Source organism: Glycine max, assembly GCF_000004515.6.
Source record: "Glycine max cultivar Williams 82 chromosome 3 unlocalized genomic scaffold, Glycine_max_v4.0 Gm03_scaffold_27, whole genome shotgun sequence".
Taxonomy (NCBI): Eukaryota; Viridiplantae; Streptophyta; class Magnoliopsida; order Fabales; family Fabaceae; genus Glycine; species Glycine max.
This window is the reverse complement of record NW_024464658.1, coordinates 220,571-238,941: the sequence shown is the minus strand read 5'-3', so window position 1 is coordinate 238,941 and position 18,371 is coordinate 220,571. Positions and strand designations below refer to the sequence as shown.

Sequence of the window (18,371 nt, the reverse complement as noted above, 5' to 3'; positions counted from 1 at the left end):
CAACCATATGAATTTATTTATTACTATATAGCATTGCACTAGGTCGATTGCTATTCATAGTCTTGTTCCGCTATTACATATGTTGAAATAATAAGCTTGTCTTAAGTTTTCCACAAGTTAGTGTGATTGGGTTCTAATTTTTGAATGTCTCGTATGAAAACTCAATTAAAAATAATAAAAAAATTATAAGAGAAAAATGAGCTATATATTTCATATATAATTTGGCTTTCAATTCAAATTGTTCAAGAGGTCTATGCATGATTTTAAGTTATCCTAGCTGGTTAAAATTAAATAGGTGGCAAATATATTAATAACATCGCTAGAATTAATTGTCAAAATTATAACCATGCGCACGAATTATGTTTTACAAAATTTATTTAAACGGCAAAGGAAAGTAGTTGGTCATATTTGCCTATTATCTAGGAAAGTTTCTTAAGTAATTTCAGAGTCTTTAATTAAGAAGAAGAAGAAAAATAGGAAATAAAAAAAAAACAAATTACAGTGAAAATATTAATTAAAAGGTTTTAAATTACAGTAACTATAACTAACTTGAAACTGAATAAAAAAATAATAATATATTTTTTTTTAATTTTAAATTATTAATAAAAATATCATTGAAAAACTCAGTTATATGTAATTTTGGCTATAATAATTTAATTGGTAGCATTAGTAAAGTTTAATTTATGGTGAGTGTCTCAAACTATAGCTACTGTATGCTAGGCAGAAAAATATGGATGTGCAAGTGAATAATTTAATTGATTTAAGTCAAATTCAAACCCAGCACGACAAGAATAACTTATAATTTAATTTAGGGTTTATTAAGAAAGTGAGCTCATTTTCTTAATTCGTATTCAGTTTGTTTTTAACCTGTTTGTTCAAGTTCAATAAGTTAAAGTTATACAAAGCTCCATATATTCAATTTTTTTTGCATGGATGAGAACAAAAAAAAAATATTAAATTGTAGTAACGAAAAATATATTTAAACAAAGAAAATTAAGTTCGGAAAAGTAAAATTTTCACATTTCCCATGGACAAGTTTTCATGGAAAACTGATTTTAAGAATTCCTTGGGAAACATTCCTTCCTGAGAATGTTATTTTTTTTAATGCATACCAAAAAATGAGAAATTAAGTTTCTTAACCTATGATTTCCAAAAAATAAAAACCTTTCTTTTACCAAATGCCCCTATGAAAAAGAGTAATTTTCTTCTTTCTAATAAAATATTTTCTTTCTTTACTTTCTTAACTAATAACCTATTAGTGTGTTGTGTTTTTTATCCTAAAAATAAAAAAAAATCAAAAAATTTATAATAACTGATGCATTCTTAATAACTAATTGAGTTAAATTTTCCTTTTCAGCCCGTGCCTTGGTTAACAATCGGCAATAATTAATTCAGTGAAAATCTCGAGTTGAGAGAGACACAAATAAACTTGTGGCTTGACTGGTTGGCTGTGGAAAAAACTGATTGACCAAGTATTTTACTATTTAACTTTGTTTTTTCGTTGTTATATCTTGCATTTCGTTTAGACAAGGTTAGAGAAATGAAATATCAAAATTTACCACTAAACATAAATACTAGTATATGTAAATTTCATGTGTAGGATTTTTTTATATGCAATGATAGATATCTAGTAGATAAAAGGTTTTTCACATCTGCAACATCAATGACGGTCTTTGAAAATGATCTTAACAAAAATTTGCAATAACACTTTTGTGATTAAAAGGATTCCTTAATGACAGATTATTAGATTATTATGTTTGTGAGTTAAGGACGGTTTTTAGAGCAAGTGTTTGTTTTCTCTAGAACCAATTACTGCTTAAATTTCATTCTCAATCATTGAATTGCTAAGTCGATCCGTAAATCTTTGTTATCAATGGAGTTGCTCACCCTCTAGCAAGGGTGGCTCCAAATTATCCTTGTTGGAAGTGTTTAACAATGTTCCATCATGTATTGCTCAAATGATTATGAATAAAATAGCATAACTCTTCCGTAAAAAAATCATTTTAAGATGATAAAGTATAGTGTGTAGTGGTATAACTTAAAACAAAATAAATGATTATTCCTCCACCATGGAACAAGAACATTTACACCTTTTTACATTTTCAAATTTCCTCTTGTTATCGTTAAAGTCCAGGGTTGCTCACAAGTCAGTTGGACAAGACCTGATAAGTGAAATTGAGAAGAACATACGAATGTCTGGTACAATGCGATGAACCATGCAACAATACCTGCATATGGAGGACATGAATTATGATGGAATGATCCACAAAAGGAGATAGACACAACACAGGTAGAAATGTAAATGTAACATACCATTGTTTCGACCTCAGCCTAAAAAAATTCTCCAACATAAACAGTATACATGCATGTTTTAATGAAGAAGCATCTGAATCCACCGACATCTTGTACATTAGTGTAACATTTTCCTCAGGAATATCCTACATGAAGAGGTTGGTGAGCCATTGGATCAAATTAAGTCATTAAGAAGCTTTCTACAAAAGCAAAAGAAATAAAAACATAATTTTTTGTCTACCCCAACAACATCATACTCGCAAATACTCTTAAGGTGGTCCAGAAGATACTGATCTGCAGCTCTCCAGAGGTCCTCAACAATATCCAAATTGACATTTACTGTTCCAATATATATATATATGGAAGTGCCAATCAAAAATAAATTCATAAACAAGACATATTATATAAGAAAGATCAACTTACTCTAAGTGTAATTCTTTTAGGGTTATTTCTCATTCTTATCATAAGAGATAAGATTATTACGACCACCTTTAAGATAATGAATGATGAGAACGAGAAATAACTCTAAAAGACGTCTTGGAGTAAGTTAATTGAAAGAAAAGAAAAGATGAGAAAGAACACACACAGAATTACGTGGTTCACCTTGAGAAAGGCTACATCCACGGGAGGGAAAAATAGAGAGCCTTTTATTCTGGTTGCAGTATACAAGTGAAAGCTTATCCTTTTTAAAATACAGGGCATCCTTGCCTTATATAGGCAGAGGACAAAACAGAAAAATATAACAGAATAGACTTCTATATGGATTTTAGGTCACAGCCCAACAATTCACCACCTTGAACTAACATCCATATAGGACACAAACTGCTCCCTCCAAACACATATGAACTTAACCCCAACAATCAACATTGAGCAAGCTTAAGCAATGATCAAACTTGCTCTTCGGAACTGGCTTTGTGAACATATCAGCTGGATTGTGCAGAGTGCTGATTTTTTGAACTTTGACTCTTCTTTCTGACCAAATGAAGTGATATCTAACATCTATATGCTTGGTTCTATCATGATGAACCTGATCCTTGGCCAATCATATAGCACTAAGGCTGTCACAGTAGATGTTAACATATTCTTGATTAATTCTGAGATCATTTATCAGACCTCTAAGCCAAATTCCTTCCTTTGCAGCTTCAGTAAGAGACATATATTCAGCTTCAGTAGTTGAAAGGGCAACAGAAGGTTGAAGTGTTGCCTTCCAACTCACCAAGCAGCCACCAAGGGTGTAAGCATATCCTGTTAGAGACCTTCTCTTGACAAGATCAACAGCAAAATCTGCATCCGAATAGCCAGTGAGGCAGCAATCTGGGTGAGATCCATAGATCAAACCTACATCTGCAGTCCCTTTAAGATATCTGAAAATTCTCTTCACAGCCTTCCACTGTTCCTTCTGAGGTTGGTTTAAGAACCTACTAACCATGCTAACAGCATAAGCAAGGTCAGGTCTGGTGCAGACCATGGCATACATGAGACTGCCAACAACACTTGAGTATGGAACCTTTGACATGTAGTCTTGATCAGCTTGAGCTTGAACCTTTATCATAGCAGACAGCTTCTCTTTTTCTGAAAGGGGAGTGCTGATAGGTTTAGAGTCAGTCATTCCAAACCTCACAAGTATCTTCTGAATGTAATCCTTTTGAGACAAAAATAGCCTTTTCTGAGTTCTGTCCCTATAGATTTCCATTCCTAAGATTTTCTTCGCAGCCCCTAGATCTTTCATATCAAATTCACCACTCAAGAGGATCTTCAGATTTTGTATATCACACATGCTTTTTGCTGCAATAAGCATGTCATCTACATAGAGTAGAAGATAGATCATTGATCCATCCTCCACCTTGTTGTGATAAACACAACAATCATAGAGACTTCTCTTGAATCCTTGGCTGGTGATAAAGCTGTCAAACCTCATGTACCATTGCCTTGGAGATTGTTTCAAACCATACAAGGACCTCTGCAGTTGACAAACATACCTTTCTTTTTCTTGAACCTCAAACCCTTCAGGTTGTTTCATTAGAATATTTTCTTCCAATCTTCCATGGAGAAAAGCAGTCTTGACATCAAGTTGTTCAAGTTCCAGATCTTGGTTTGCCACTATAGCAAGCAGAACCCTGATGGATGTATGTCTGACTACAGGTGAAAAGATTTCATTGAAATCTACTCCTTTCTGGCTGAATCCCTTGGCAACTAATCTAGCCTTGTATCTTATCCCTTCCTTTTCTGAAAGATCAGGTTTCCTCTTGAATATCCACTTGCAACCTACCACATGTCTTCCTTTAAGTAGTTCAACAAGTTTCCAGGTCTGATTCTTATACAAAGATTCAATTTCCTCTTTCATAGCTAACAACCAATTTTCAGCTTCAGGATGATTGATAGCTTCTTGGTAAGTGGCTGGTTCACTTGAATCTATTTCTTCAGCTGCATGTAATGCATAGGCAGCCATGTCATCAAAACCATATCTTTCAGGAGGTTTAGTGACCCTTTTTGGTCTCTGATTGATTCTAGAATTGAGCTGTGGAGGATCAGGTTCAGCAGCCAAATGAGACTCATTTGCACTGAAATCTTCTAATTGCTCACCTTCTTGAAAAACCACAGGAGAGGTTTCGGAATGACCCCCTTTTTCTGAGTCTTTGGCTGTAGATTCTTCATCCTTTTCTTGAGAAGAGTGGCAGCTCTGTGTTCCAGCAATTGGAACCTCAAGCTTGGGATGAAACAGATGTGATTCATCAAAATTTACATCTCTGCTGAGAAGAACTTTCTTTTCTGAGGGTGACCAGATCCTATAGCCTTTCACCCCATCACCATAACCCATGAATAGACCCTTTCTTGATCTAGGTACCAGCTTTCCTTCATTGACATGATAATAGGCATTGCAGCCAAATACTCTTAGGTTTGAATAGTTTGCTGTTTTTCCATTCCAGATTTCAATAGGAGTTTTAAGTCCTATAGCACTAGAGGGTGTTCTATTGATAAGAAAACAAGCTGTATTGATAGCTTCTCCCCAAAAACTTCTGTTAAGACCAGCATTAGACAATAGACATCTTGTTCTTTCTAGGAGTGTTCTGTTCATTCTTTCAACAACTCCATTTTGCTGAGGAGTGTTCCTAACAGTAAGCTGTCTAGCAATCCCTTCATCTCTGCAGAATTTGTTAAATTATGTTGAGCAAAACTCCAAGCCATTATCAGTTCTGATTCTTTTAACTTTCCTTTTAGTTTGTTTTTCAATCAGTACTTTCCATTCTTTGAAGCATTTGAAAGCTTGACTCTTTTGACTCATGATGTAGAACCATGTCATTCTTGAGTAGTCATCAATTATGGACAAAAAATACCTTCCACCTCCTAGAGAAGGTACTCTTGCAGGCCCCCAACAGTCAGCATGAATATAATCAAGAGTTCCTTTGGTGGTGTGCATTGCTTTAGGAAATTTAATCCTATGTTGCTTGCCGAAAACACAGTGCTCACAGAATTTCAATTCATCCAGTTTCTGATTTTCCAACAACTGCTGTTTTTGAAGTATCATCATACCTTTTTCACTCATATGACCTAGCCTCATGTGCCACAATTGAGTTAAGTCAGGTATGCTCTTATTGGATCTTGATGCAACAGCTACTAGACCATCCTCAACACATGTTGCACCTTGAAGTATATAGAGATTACCCCTCTTTATACCCTTCATCACCATTGTAGAGCCTTTCTGAATTTTCATGACCCCATTTTCAGTGTTGCATTTGAACCCCTTTCCATCCATAATACCTATGGAGATTAGATTCTTCTTCAGCTCTGGAACATGCCTAACTTCAGTGAGTGTTCGGATAATTCCATCATGCATCTTGATTTTTATTGTGTCAATTCCAACTGTCTTGCATGATACATCATTTCCCATGAAGACATTTCCACCCGATTTCTCTTCATAGGTGTCAAACAAGGTTTTGTTAGGACACATATGAAAGGAACAGCCAGAGTCTAATATCCACTGATTTTCAAAATGTTGGTGATGATCAGCAACTGAGAGAACAAGTTCATTTTCAGATGTGGAACCTTCCTTGGCAACGGCAGTAGATGGTTTGCCCTTTTTCTTAGGACAATCTTTCTTCCAATGACCTGGCTCCTTGCAGTAATTACAGATATCCTTTGGATTGACATGAGTCTTCTTCTTTTCTTTAAACACCTTTTTCTTGATGTTCTTGTTAGAGTTAGAGACAACAAGACCAGATCCATTTGATTCTTCAGAATTTCCAGGTGCTTTAGATCGAAGTTCCCTTGAGTATAAGCTGGATTTCACCTCCTCCATGGTGACACATTCCTTACCAACACTAAGAGAATTGACAAAGCTCTCATATGATGGTGGTAAAGAGGCTAACAGAATCATGGCAGCATCTTCATCCTCTATCTTAACATTTATATCTCTTAATTCTATCAAAATAGAATTCAATTCATCAAGATGATCTTTAAGAGATGTACCTTCTTTCATGTGTAAACCGAAAAGACGCCTCTTCAAGAAGAGTTTATTGCAGATTGACTTAGTCATATACAGCTTTTCCAACTTGAGCCATAAGCCACTTGCAGTTTCTTCATTTGCAACTTCATATAAAACTTCATCAGACAAGGAAAGCAAGATTAGTGAGTGAGCCTTTTCTTCTTGTTCTGCAAGTTCTTCAGTCTTTGAAATAGAGGCCTTTTCTTTTGATTCAGAAGCCACTTCTTTCTTTACAGATGCAGAAGCAACAACAGCCCAAACACGTTGTTCCTTCAACAAAGCACGCATCTTGATGCGCCACAGATTGAAGCTGTTCTTTCCATTGAATTTCTCAATCCTGATTGTGTTTGACATGATTTCTTGAATGTTCTTGATCACAAAGAAGCTGCGAAAGAACCAGAAACAAGACTCCCACAGCTTGATCTTCGTATTCAGACGAGAATCTTGAATTCCCTTGATCGCAACTTGAGCTCTTGATACCAGTTTGTTATGGAAGTGATGAAGAACAAGCAAGAGCAGTAACAAAAATTACAGCAGACCAGAAATGTCATACACACCAATTGCAGCAGAATTGAAAGAAAAGAAAAGATAAGAAAGAACACACACAGAATTACGTGGTTCACCTTGAGAAAGGCTACATCCACAGGAGGGAAAAACAGAGAGCCTTTTATTCTGGTTGCAGTATACAAGTGAAAGCTTATCCTTTTTAAAATACAGGGCATCCTTGCCTTATATAGGCAGAGGACAAAACAGAAAAATATAACAGAATAGACTTCCATATAGATTTTAGGTCACAGCCCAACATTATTAAAAAAAACAGACAAAAAAGATAGCAGAAAATGCACCTCATCATCAATTCAAAGACACCCCATTTAATATTTGGAATCACTATATTTTTGGGTTCCCTCTCCTGCACCACACATCATAAGACGTTTATATGGAATTATGGATATTTACGGCTTAAATTCCAAAGACATTAGTCCTATTTTAATTGCAAAGTGATTGTTAAGCGTTCAAATTTCCCATAATGTCTGCGGATCAGTTGAAAGATACCAGAAGAATGGACCAGCAATCACAGTAGTTTCTATATGAATATTTACAAAGGAGAGGTAGCTACAGGCTTACAGCTAATTTACTACATTTTATACATGGAATAATTGTTGAGAAAGAAAGGGCGAACAATTTTAATTGGGAGACCATGTCACAATAAATAAGATGACCTGAAAACAGAGTTACGCTACAATATTAATCAACACTTACCCTATAATGGCCATCAAACATTGCCCGAAATACATCTGAAAAAAGTAAACAATCTCTATGGGCATAAAAACTTCTACCTGGAGAAAGAAAACAAGGTAATTAGTACATATATCAAAATCAGAATACATACAAACTAACCTAAAATAATAGCAAACAGAAAATTTTAGCAGTAGATGATCCTCCACCTTCAACCAGGAATCTGACATCAGAAAGTTTGGCATTGTTTACATATTCCTCACCCAAGTACATCTACAGCAAATGCAACCAACAATCAATATTACCGTGAACAAAAAAAAAATCTCAGCTTTCCATTTACATATATGGACAGCAAAAGATCTGCAATTCAATTTCAAAGACAAAGTATTATACTAATTTAAATAACGCAAATAATGATAACATAGAACAAGCAGTTCAATAAATAAGGGAAACAAATAAAAAAAAACAAACATGACAAGCCCACACATAAAGAGTAAAGGTACCTGGGGATTTGGAAATTGAGAACTCACTTTGGCAGCCAATTTGCAAAGCGCTGCTGAAGCATCACCCTTCTGCTTTATGCTTGGAGATTCAAGAATATCCAGCAACAATTCTAATCCTGAATATTTAGCAGCATATTGATCGAAAATACTTTTGAAGTACCATGAGTGAAAAATTACAAAAATGTACAAATCATTTATTACCGTTATTGTCAAAGAATATGGTTTTACAATCACGAGGAGAACATAAATAAGCAAGAGCAATAGCTACACGTATTTGTAGCCCTTTTTCTGCATAGCACATAAGATGGATTAGACGTTTCAATACCTGCCAAAGAATAGATATGAAAATCATATATCCAATAATGTAAAAAAAAAATTATAAAATACAGCTTTAATAGATTATTATTCTCATCTATGAAGAAAACTCACTTGCCCTTGCATCTTCTCCTCTAATCTTTTTAATGTGGTTTCTATACACTGTTTAGTAGACTGCAAGTTAAACCACAATCACAAGGAAACCCACTTTAATAAATTGGTGAGAGAAAGGTGTTCTGTTAGTGACCATTAATAACAACTAAATTATCATTAAGAAGAAATTAATCGCAACTATAAATTATCATCGAGAAGAAATGCAAGTATGTTAAAAATAAATTCTGTTACTTTAATTACAAAGAGTAAACGAACATACTTGATATTTGAAATGTCCATCCTTCAGTTTTTGAAAACCACCAGCCTCGATAAAATCCGAAAGCTGTTACATCAGTGGCAGCATATAACATCATCACTGCACATCAATGATTTCTAAAGGGCAACATACAATGTTGGCCAAGTAAAGAACAAGGAAATTAACTTCACCTCATTATCAGCAAGACCATAGAGAGATAAAACAGCTCGATGTTGGAGTGCAGCCTTGTTTGAGTCAAGCATAGTGAGCAAAGGCTCTATACCTCCGTTATGAGCAATAATAGCTTGATTATGTGATTCCTAATATATGCAAAAAAGGAAGGAAAAATGATGAGAGCAAAAACCAACATATATATAATTACCAAAACAAGAGAGCATATTTTTTTGCACCAAAACAAGTGAGCCCTAACACAACTATAAAGTTGAGCGTTGGTGACCGATTGGTCATGGGTTCGAATCCAGAAACAACCTCTCTGCATATGCAAGGCTAAGGCTCTCTACAATGACCCTCTCCCATACCTTCACTTAGTGAGACGGGTATGTTAGTTCTATTTGTTTCCATTTGCATATAAATTAAGAAAAATCCATCCAATATGAGTTAGGTTTAAGAAAGGCGATCCCAAATACAGCAAAAAAATACTTAGGGTAGACAATAGTGTTAGAAAAATTCTTAAGGAGGCAATGCCTACCATGGAATCCCCCCAATCAACATTAACCATATGCAAGATTGTATGGCTATATTAGGCCTGTTTGTTTAAGCTTATTTCTTATATATAAAAAAAAAAAAAGGTTTTAAAGGCACCTTTTTTAAAAAAACTTTTCTTAAGTTTAAACTTTAAGCAAACTGTCCCATTATAAGCACACATCTATAAGGATGGCAAAAAACAAGAGATTATTTGAGAATCCTAGATCAAGTTGATCAGTTACTGCTATGATAATTAAAAGAATCAATTCCAAAACTTCAATTTTGTATTTCTTATAAGCATACGGCCAACTGTTTGTTGCTAGTAAGTAGTAATAATCACCGGTGCCAAACTCCCAAGTGCAAAAACCGACATTTCCCCATGACGATATGAAAACTTAAGCATGTCAACTAATTGTGGAATAACCCCTCTTTGGATAATATGAACCTGCATGAACAACAAACCATAAAAGTCAATAAGAGGATTTCATAACTCACAGATTTATCATATTAAAAGTTTGCAACACAGCTTAATCCACCTTGCAATCTGAATCTGTTGCAGCAAATATACCAATTAAACGGGCTGCTTGCTCTTTGCTCCTCCAACAGCCAGAACAATCATTGAAATTATGAACTTGCAAAGATTACTTGAGGGACAGAAGTACTAAATTACTAATATGAGAGTAGTAGCTGACTTTCAGCAAACAGCTATAATGTTCAATAAACATCATTCTTCTATGGATTGCTTAGAGTTAAAAACCAACAATGTTAACTTAATTGGATAAAAAGATTAGATTTATGCATTTTAAAAAAAAATTAAGGACTAAATTGAATTTTTTAAAAATTTGAAAATCAAATTAAATCAATTAAAATAATTTGAGAACTAAATTGATAATTAAGTATTTTATTTACAACATTATTTTTTAAAATAAAGGCTAAAATTTGGGACTGTTAACCCCCAAAAAAATTATGTTTGATTATTATATTTTTATAAATTTAAATATGTTTTTAGTTTTTCAAATATGATTTATATTATTTTTCGTCCTTTAAATATTTATTTTCTTCTTTCAGTCCCTACAAGCATACAAAGTTAACTTGGACGCTGACGTGTCTGAGAGAATCCTAGTTAGGTTGTGCAAGGTTGTTTCAGTTAGTTGAGCTTGATATTTGTGTATTTGGACATTATTTTTTGTTGAAAAGGGTGCGATGGATCTGGGGTGGCTGTTAGGGGGTTTCCCATGTCGTCTTCACACAGTGGCACATTTCATAGAGGCGATGTGTCACGCTTCGATGCTTCAAGGACGTTCGTTTTCATCTACTAGGAAATGTTTGTGTTGGTGTAGACTTCCTTCCCCTAAAATGATGCATCGAAAATTTGTCATTCTTTACATATCAAATAATCCTTTTGAACATTAAAAATAGTAAAATATTTAGTAAAATTGACTGATAAAAAAATTAAATACCATTTTTATTAAATATAATACTTCATTATTAACTAAAAACTTAAGAGACAAAATAGTCTATATTTATATATTTATTATTTTAGTGTTTTGAATTTTTTATTTTAAAAAAATGTTTTATAAGATTTTTTTAAAATTACTATAAATAAATAAAAAAATAAAGACCCTTTTATAAAAAATAAAAATGATAAAAACTTATTTTTTTTAAATTGATTTACAAAATTAATATTTTTATATTTAAAATTTAAAAAATATTATAAATCTGTTTCAGAATAATTCTAGAAATTATTAAAAATATATTTGTAAATTTTAAATATTTTATCATGCATAAGGATTTTTTAAAATAAAATTTTACAAAAAAAAAATAAAAAGTGGTACAACCGGTAAGAAAAGATGATATGAACTATTAAAAAATGATTTTTCATTTTACGTCGCAAATGCTGTAAACTTAACTATTGAAAAAATATTTTTTTGATTTTGACAGAAACAGAATTTTTCATGAGGTTAATTCAACCCTACAAAATCAGCTTGCAAGGTGAAGATTACTCTCCACTTATATAGTTTATCTTGACATTATCTTCATTCGATATGAGATTTTAACATGTCCCATTTTTTCTTATGGCTTTTTACCCATGCAAAACTTTCAACATACCTCTCTAGTTAGGTGTGACTACAAATTTTCTACAATATCTATTTTCTGACCTTTGAGACGTTAGTTGGCTTCAAATCCTTGAATAGAGTCTTATCATATGTCATGTGGTTCGTACAACCACTATCAATCAATCAACTTTCACTTGATTCACTACTCAAGAAGCATGTGGCTACAAACAGTTGATCCTCCTCGTCTTGATTAGCAATCTGAGCTCCCTCATCATGGTGATTTTTGTTGGGGCAGATCACCGCTTCATGCCCTATCTGGTTGCACTTGTTACATTTTGCATCTGGTCTCCTCCAACATCTGAAAGGTGCATGACCTTTTTTGCCACAATGCTGACAAGGTGGATAATTTTTCTTTTTATCCTTACCTTTGTTTTGGTTGTTTGCACTATTTTCGCTGCTTGCTGGCTGATTCTTCTTGAAAAAATTCTTTTTGCTTTCATCAACTTCATGATGTTTGGCGGGCAAAGCACCTTCGACAACACGATCTTGCCTCATCAACCTTCGCTGCTCTTGGGCTTGCAGGGCATGTAGCACTTCTGCTAATGTGATTTTCAACAGATCATTTGTGTTCTCCAATGAAGCTATAGATGCTTCATACCTCTCCGACACCGTTACCATAATTTTCTCTACAATTTTCGAATCAGCAAAATCACTTCCCAACAACTTTATCTTGTTGGCAATACCCAACAATTTGTTTGAGTATTCTTTGATTGTCTCTGACTCTTCCATCCTTTGAAGCTCAAATTCCCTCCTTAAATTTAGTACTTGCATGCTTCGTATTCTATCATCTCCAGCGTATTCCTCTTTCAGATAATCCCAAATTGCTTTAGGTGATTTAAGAGTCATGATTCTGGTGAATATCATTAGTGAAACACCAGTGAACAAACATGACCTCGCCTTTGCATTCTTCATCTTTCTTTCCTTGTGATTTTTAATTTGGGTCATGGTGGGATTTTCAGGCAACAGATATATTTCATAATCCTCTTCCACAGCATCCCACAAATCCAAAGACTCCATGTAGGATTGCATTTTCACTTCCCATATATCATAATTCTCTCCATCAAAGATTGGAAGAGTTATGTGGGAAAAACTTGCTTCACCTTCCATGGTACAAGTCCCGTAAGAATAAGGTTCTCGATACCCATTGTTGGTTTTGTGGAGGAAATTATAAAAAAACAAAGGAGAAAAGAGAGACAATACGTATGCAAAGGAAATAAAATTATTCTATTCTAATTCAAATTGTTCTCGGCAGCGATACAATATATAGCAAAAGATAAACTAATTAGATAACAAGATATTAACAAAACAGAATATTAAAACTAACTTGCTCCTTAAAGATAGGAACCACTTATTGATTAGGCTAATTCATTAAAACTGACTTACTCCTAAAATATAAGAAATCAACTTATTTACTAAATCCTATTTTAAAAAATGAAAAATAAAATATTATGCAGTTACAAAAGTATATTTTCAACAAGTTCGGATAACTGATGCTTTGTTGGCCCATCGAATTTAGGGGTTAAGGAAGACTCAAGTAATATAATTAAATGGTTCAAGTCATCCTTTCTACTTTGGTGTACTTGACATATTAGGGATTCCCATTAAGGAGGAAGGGGAAAGGGAAGGGGAAGGGGAAGGGAAATTCCATGAGAGTTGAACCCCTTACTATAAACTTCCAACTAAGAGAGCAAATAGTAATATTGCCGTTAATTTTCATACATTTTCTTTCACATTCTCTGTTATATAGGAATGATGCTGAGCTGCTTGAAGATATCATTGATCATGTGTTGAAGAGGTTGAATAAGAAACCAATTAATAACTCAAAAGGACTTCTTGGAATTGACAAACCGATTGCAGATTTAGAATCATTGTTACGTCAAGAGTCAAAAGATGTACGCGTTATTGGAATTTGGGGTATGCATGGTATCGGCAAGACAACTATTGTAGAAGAATTATTTAACAAACAATGTTTTGAGTATGAAAGTTGTTGTTTTTTGGCAAAGGTAAACGAAGAATTAGAAAGGCATGGCGTAATTTGTGTAAAAGAAAAACTTCTTTCTACACTATTAACAGAAGATGTGAAAATTAACACAACAAATGGGTTACCCAATGATATTTTGAGAAGGATTGGTCGTATGAAGATTTTTATTGTTCTTGATGATGTAAATGATTATGATCAAGTAGAAAAATTAGTTGGAACTCTTGATTGGCTTGGATCAGGTAGTAGAATAATTATAACAGCCAGAGACAGGCAAATTCTTCACAACAAAGTTGATGATATATATGAGATTGGTAGTTTGAGTATTGATGAAGCAGGTGAACTCTTTTGTCTGAATGCCTTTAACCAAAGTCCTCTTGGAGAGGAGTACTGGGACTACTTGCTCCTCTCATATTGGATGGTCGATTATGCCAAAGGTGTTCCCTTAGTTCTTAAAGTTTTAGGTCAACTTCTTCGTGGAAAGGATAAGGAAGTATGGAAAAGTCAGCTGGACAAACTTCAAAAAATGCCAAACTAAAAAGTTCATGACATAATGAAACCAAGTTATTATGATCTAGATCGCAAAGAGAAAAATATTTTCTTAGATATTGCATGTTTCTTCAATGGATTGAATTTAAAAGTGGACTACCTAAACCTTTTATTAAGGGATCATGAAAATGATAATTCAGTAGCTATTGGGTTAGAAAGGCTGAAAGATAAATCTCTTATAACTATTTCTGAGGATAATACTGTATCTATGCACAATATTGTACAAGAAATGGGTCGAGAGATTGCTCATGAGGAGTCTAGTGAAGATCTTGGAAGTCGAAGCAGATTGTCGGATGCTGATGAGACTTATGAAGTACTGAACAGTAACAAGGTAGGAGTATAAATATGTGACATCCTTGAGATAATTTTTGACTTTTTGTTCGCAGAAAATTCTGCATTTACGGCCTAAAGTATTCTTTTTCTTATTGTTTTTTGGTAGGGAACAAGCGCCATTAGAAGTATAAGCATAGACTTGTCAAAAATTAGGAAGCTGAAGTTAGGCCCTCGCATATTTTCCAAGATGAGCAACCTACAATTTTTGGATTTTCATGGCAAATATAATCGAGATGACATGGATTTTCTTCCAGAAGGGCTTGAATATCTGCCAAGTAATATTAGATATCTTCGTTGGAAGCAATGCCCTCTAAGATCCCTGCCAGAAAAATTTTCAGCAAAGGATCTTGTTATATTGGACCTGTCAGATAGCTGTGTGCAAAAACTTTGGGATGGAATGCAGGTAAACTAAATAAGTGTATTGTTCATAGAATTTATCTATAACTTCTACAATTTAGAACGCCATTCTCACTGTTCATAGAATTTATTATACACTTACTTTCTCGTCTTTCACTGTATTGTTCTTTCTCTTTTTTTTTCAGTTCTCATAATATCATTTGTAACATTTATCACTTTATTTCTCTTCTTTTATTTTGCTCTCTATCTCAATCTTTTCACACAAACACCCCATGTTTTTCCGTTATAGTTTATCTCCTGATACTAGGAATACAAAATTATCTTCATGGGCTCATGTGTGATGTCTTCATTTGTTTTTGTTTTGTTACAGAATCTGGTGAATTTAAAAGAAGTCAGACTCTATAGGTGCCAATTCATGGAGGAGCTACCAGACTTTACAAAGGCAACAAATCTTGAAGTACTGAATCTCAGTCATTGTGGTTTGAGTAGTGTTCATTCCTCTATTTTCTCTCTCAAAAAGCTTGAGAAATTGGAAATAACTTACTGTTTCAACCTTACAAGGCTCACAAGTGATCATATCCATTTAAGCTCCCTTCGTTATCTGAACCTTGAATTGTGTCATGGCCTAAAGGAACCCTCAGTTACATCAGAGAATATGATAGAACTAAATATGCGAGGCAGCTTTGGACTCAAAGCGTTGCCCTCATCTTTTGGACGTCAAAGCAAGCTAGAAATCCTAGTTATATATTTCAGTACCATTCAGAGTTTGCCTTCATCCATAAAAGACTGTACTAGAGTGCGATGTCTAGACCTTCGTCATTGTGACTTTCTTCAAACTATACCAGAGAGTTGTTTTTAGAAAGATACGAAGGGTTAAAAGATAAAGGATCTCAGTGTATTTTGTAACTGCAGAAGAAAGGCTGTTTTATTAATCTGGAAAGTAGAGTACCTTTTACAAAGAGATGCTAAAATATATAGATAAAACTCCTATGGGTTGTTGCCTAAAAAATAGAAGATAAATTTAAAAATAGCATAACATCATATCTGCAGCATAACAGCATATCCTAGCAACAATTTAAAAAATCTGTTTCAAGAGTCAAACAGTTAACACTCCTCCTTGACTCTGGAACAGTATACACCAAGCCTCTGCCTCAAGAATTCATATCTATCTTTAGGAAGCGCCTTTGTTAGGATATTAGCGCTTTGTTCTTTTGTTGTGCAGTAAATTAATTTCACTTCTCCTTCCTTCTGTGCCTCCCTGAGAAAACAGAGCTTTATCTTGAAGTGTTTTGTTTTGCCATGAAACATTGAATTATTTGAAATTGAAATTACAGCTTGATTATCCACAAATATCTGCGTACTATCCTGTTGTTTCATATGCAAATCAGTCATAAGCTTTCTGATCCAGAGAGCTTGATTTACAGCAGCAGTTGCAGCAACATATTCTGCTTCTGCTGTGGATTGAGCTATTACTTCCTGTTTCTTTGAATACCATGAAAAAATTCCAGAACCAAAGCTAAAAAGATAACCTGAAATACTTCTCATATCATCAGCACATCCAGCCCAATCATTATCAGAATAACCATGAAGTCTAAAGTTTTTAACATAATGGTATCTTATTCCAAAATCAACTGTGCCCTTAACATATCTAAGAACTCTTTTAGCTGCCTGAAGATGAATTTTACTAGCACAGTTCATGTATCTTGATAACAAGCTTACTGCATGCAAGATGTCGGGCCTTGACACACTTAAATACATTAGGCAACCTATAAGGCTCCTATACAGCTTTTCATCCACTTTTTCAGTTCCATCTTCTTTGCAAAACTTCTCCTTTTGATTCATTGGAGTTGCAGTTGGTTTGCATCCTTCCATGTTGAATTTCTTGAGAATTTCATTTGCATATTTTTCCTGGCAAAGAAATATTTCATTCTGTTTTTGATACACCTGCATACCGAGAAAGAATATCATTCTTCCAAGGTCTGTCATTTCAAAAGCATCTTTCATTTCTTCCTTGAACTTGTCAATATGCTCCCCGCTGCTTCCCGAAACCAATAGATCATCAACATATAGAGATACTACAAGTATTTCACCATCAGTCTTCTTCACATATAAAGTAGATTCACTTAAACCTTTCTTGAAGCCTAAGTTCACCAAGTGTGCATCAATTCTGCTATACCATGACCGCGGTGCCTGTTTTAAACCATACAAAGCTTTCCTTAATCGATATACTTTCTCCTCCTGCCCTTGAACAAAAAACCCTTCAGGTTGCTCAACGAAAATTTCTTCCTCCAAATATCCATTTAAGAAGGCTGATTTCACATCCATTTGATGTATAATCCAACTTTTTTGTGCAGCAAGAGACATCAACATTCTTATGGTTTCTAGCCTGGCAACTGGGGCAAAAGTCTCTGAAAAATCAACACAAAACACTTGAACATATCCTTTAACCACAAGCCTTGCCTTGTATTTGTTTACAGAACCATCCGGATTGAGCTTGGTTCTATAAACCCACTTGACACCAATCGCTTTCTTGTGGTTAGGTCTGTCCACCAGCTCCCATGTTTTATTTTTTTCAATCATTGTAAGCTCTTCTTTAATTTCATTTATCCATTTCTGATCAGCTGTAGCTTCTTCATATCCCTCAGGCTCCATCACAGCAACATTACACCTTTGGTAGATGTCTGAAAGTGATCTGGTTCCTCTGATGGGTTCTTCATCAACATCTTCATTCTCCTCCTGAAACTCAGACCTCTTATCATTTTTCCAGTCCCAACTATCTAACTCTAGAAATTTGACATCCCTGCTGACGATTACTTTGTTGCTCTGTGGTAGGTAGATTCTGTAGGCCTTTGAAGTTGAGTTATAACCTACAAAAATTGCAGGTTCTGCTTTCTTGTCAAGCTTGTCTCTCTTTACTTGAGGTATGTAAGAGAAACATAGGCAGCCAAATGTCTTCAAATTTGTTAGCTTTGGTTTGTAGTCGTGCCATGCTTCAAATGGAGTCTTTTTCTGCAAAGCTTTTGTTGGCAACCTATTCAGCAAAAAAACTGTTGTGCGTGCAGTCTCTGCCCAAAATTCCTTTGGTAGCCCTTTGTTATGAAGTAAGCACCTTGTCATCTCCATAATTGTTCGGTTTTTCCTCTCGACAACACCA

At 34.4% G+C, this 18,371-nt stretch overlaps 2 protein-coding genes and 1 pseudogene across 2 annotated transcripts in view; 2 read left to right on the top strand and 1 right to left on the bottom strand.

Moving 5' to 3' along the window:
• Positions 1-1,536, top strand: part of LOC113001184 (transcription factor MYB102-like) — an 11,936-nt gene extending 10,400 nt beyond the window's left edge. The window contains exon 4 of the mRNA XM_041013665.1: positions 1,527-1,536. Coding sequence (XP_040869599.1) covers positions 1,527-1,536 — 10 coding nt within the window. The remainder of the gene's footprint in view (positions 1-1,526) is intronic.
• A 604-nt stretch (positions 1,537-2,140) lies between these two features.
• LOC100783840 (ARM REPEAT PROTEIN INTERACTING WITH ABF2-like) lies at positions 2,141-12,846 on the bottom strand. The gene is made up of 14 exons (XM_003521993.2): positions 12,170-12,846; positions 10,420-10,480; positions 10,224-10,328; positions 9,370-9,498; positions 9,203-9,265; positions 8,944-9,003; positions 8,716-8,839; positions 8,515-8,630; positions 8,221-8,284; positions 8,036-8,112; positions 7,621-7,685; positions 2,534-2,651; positions 2,314-2,438; positions 2,141-2,228 (listed from the first exon to the last, which is right to left on the bottom strand). Exons 1-14 carry the CDS (start codon positions 12,844-12,846, stop codon positions 2,141-2,143), a joined length of 1,872 nt encoding a protein of 623 aa, XP_003522041.2.
• A 650-nt stretch (positions 12,847-13,496) lies between these two features.
• LOC100783302 (disease resistance-like protein DSC1) lies at positions 13,497-17,054 on the top strand (annotated as a pseudogene).
• The last annotated feature ends 1,317 nt before the right edge of the window (positions 17,055-18,371 follow it).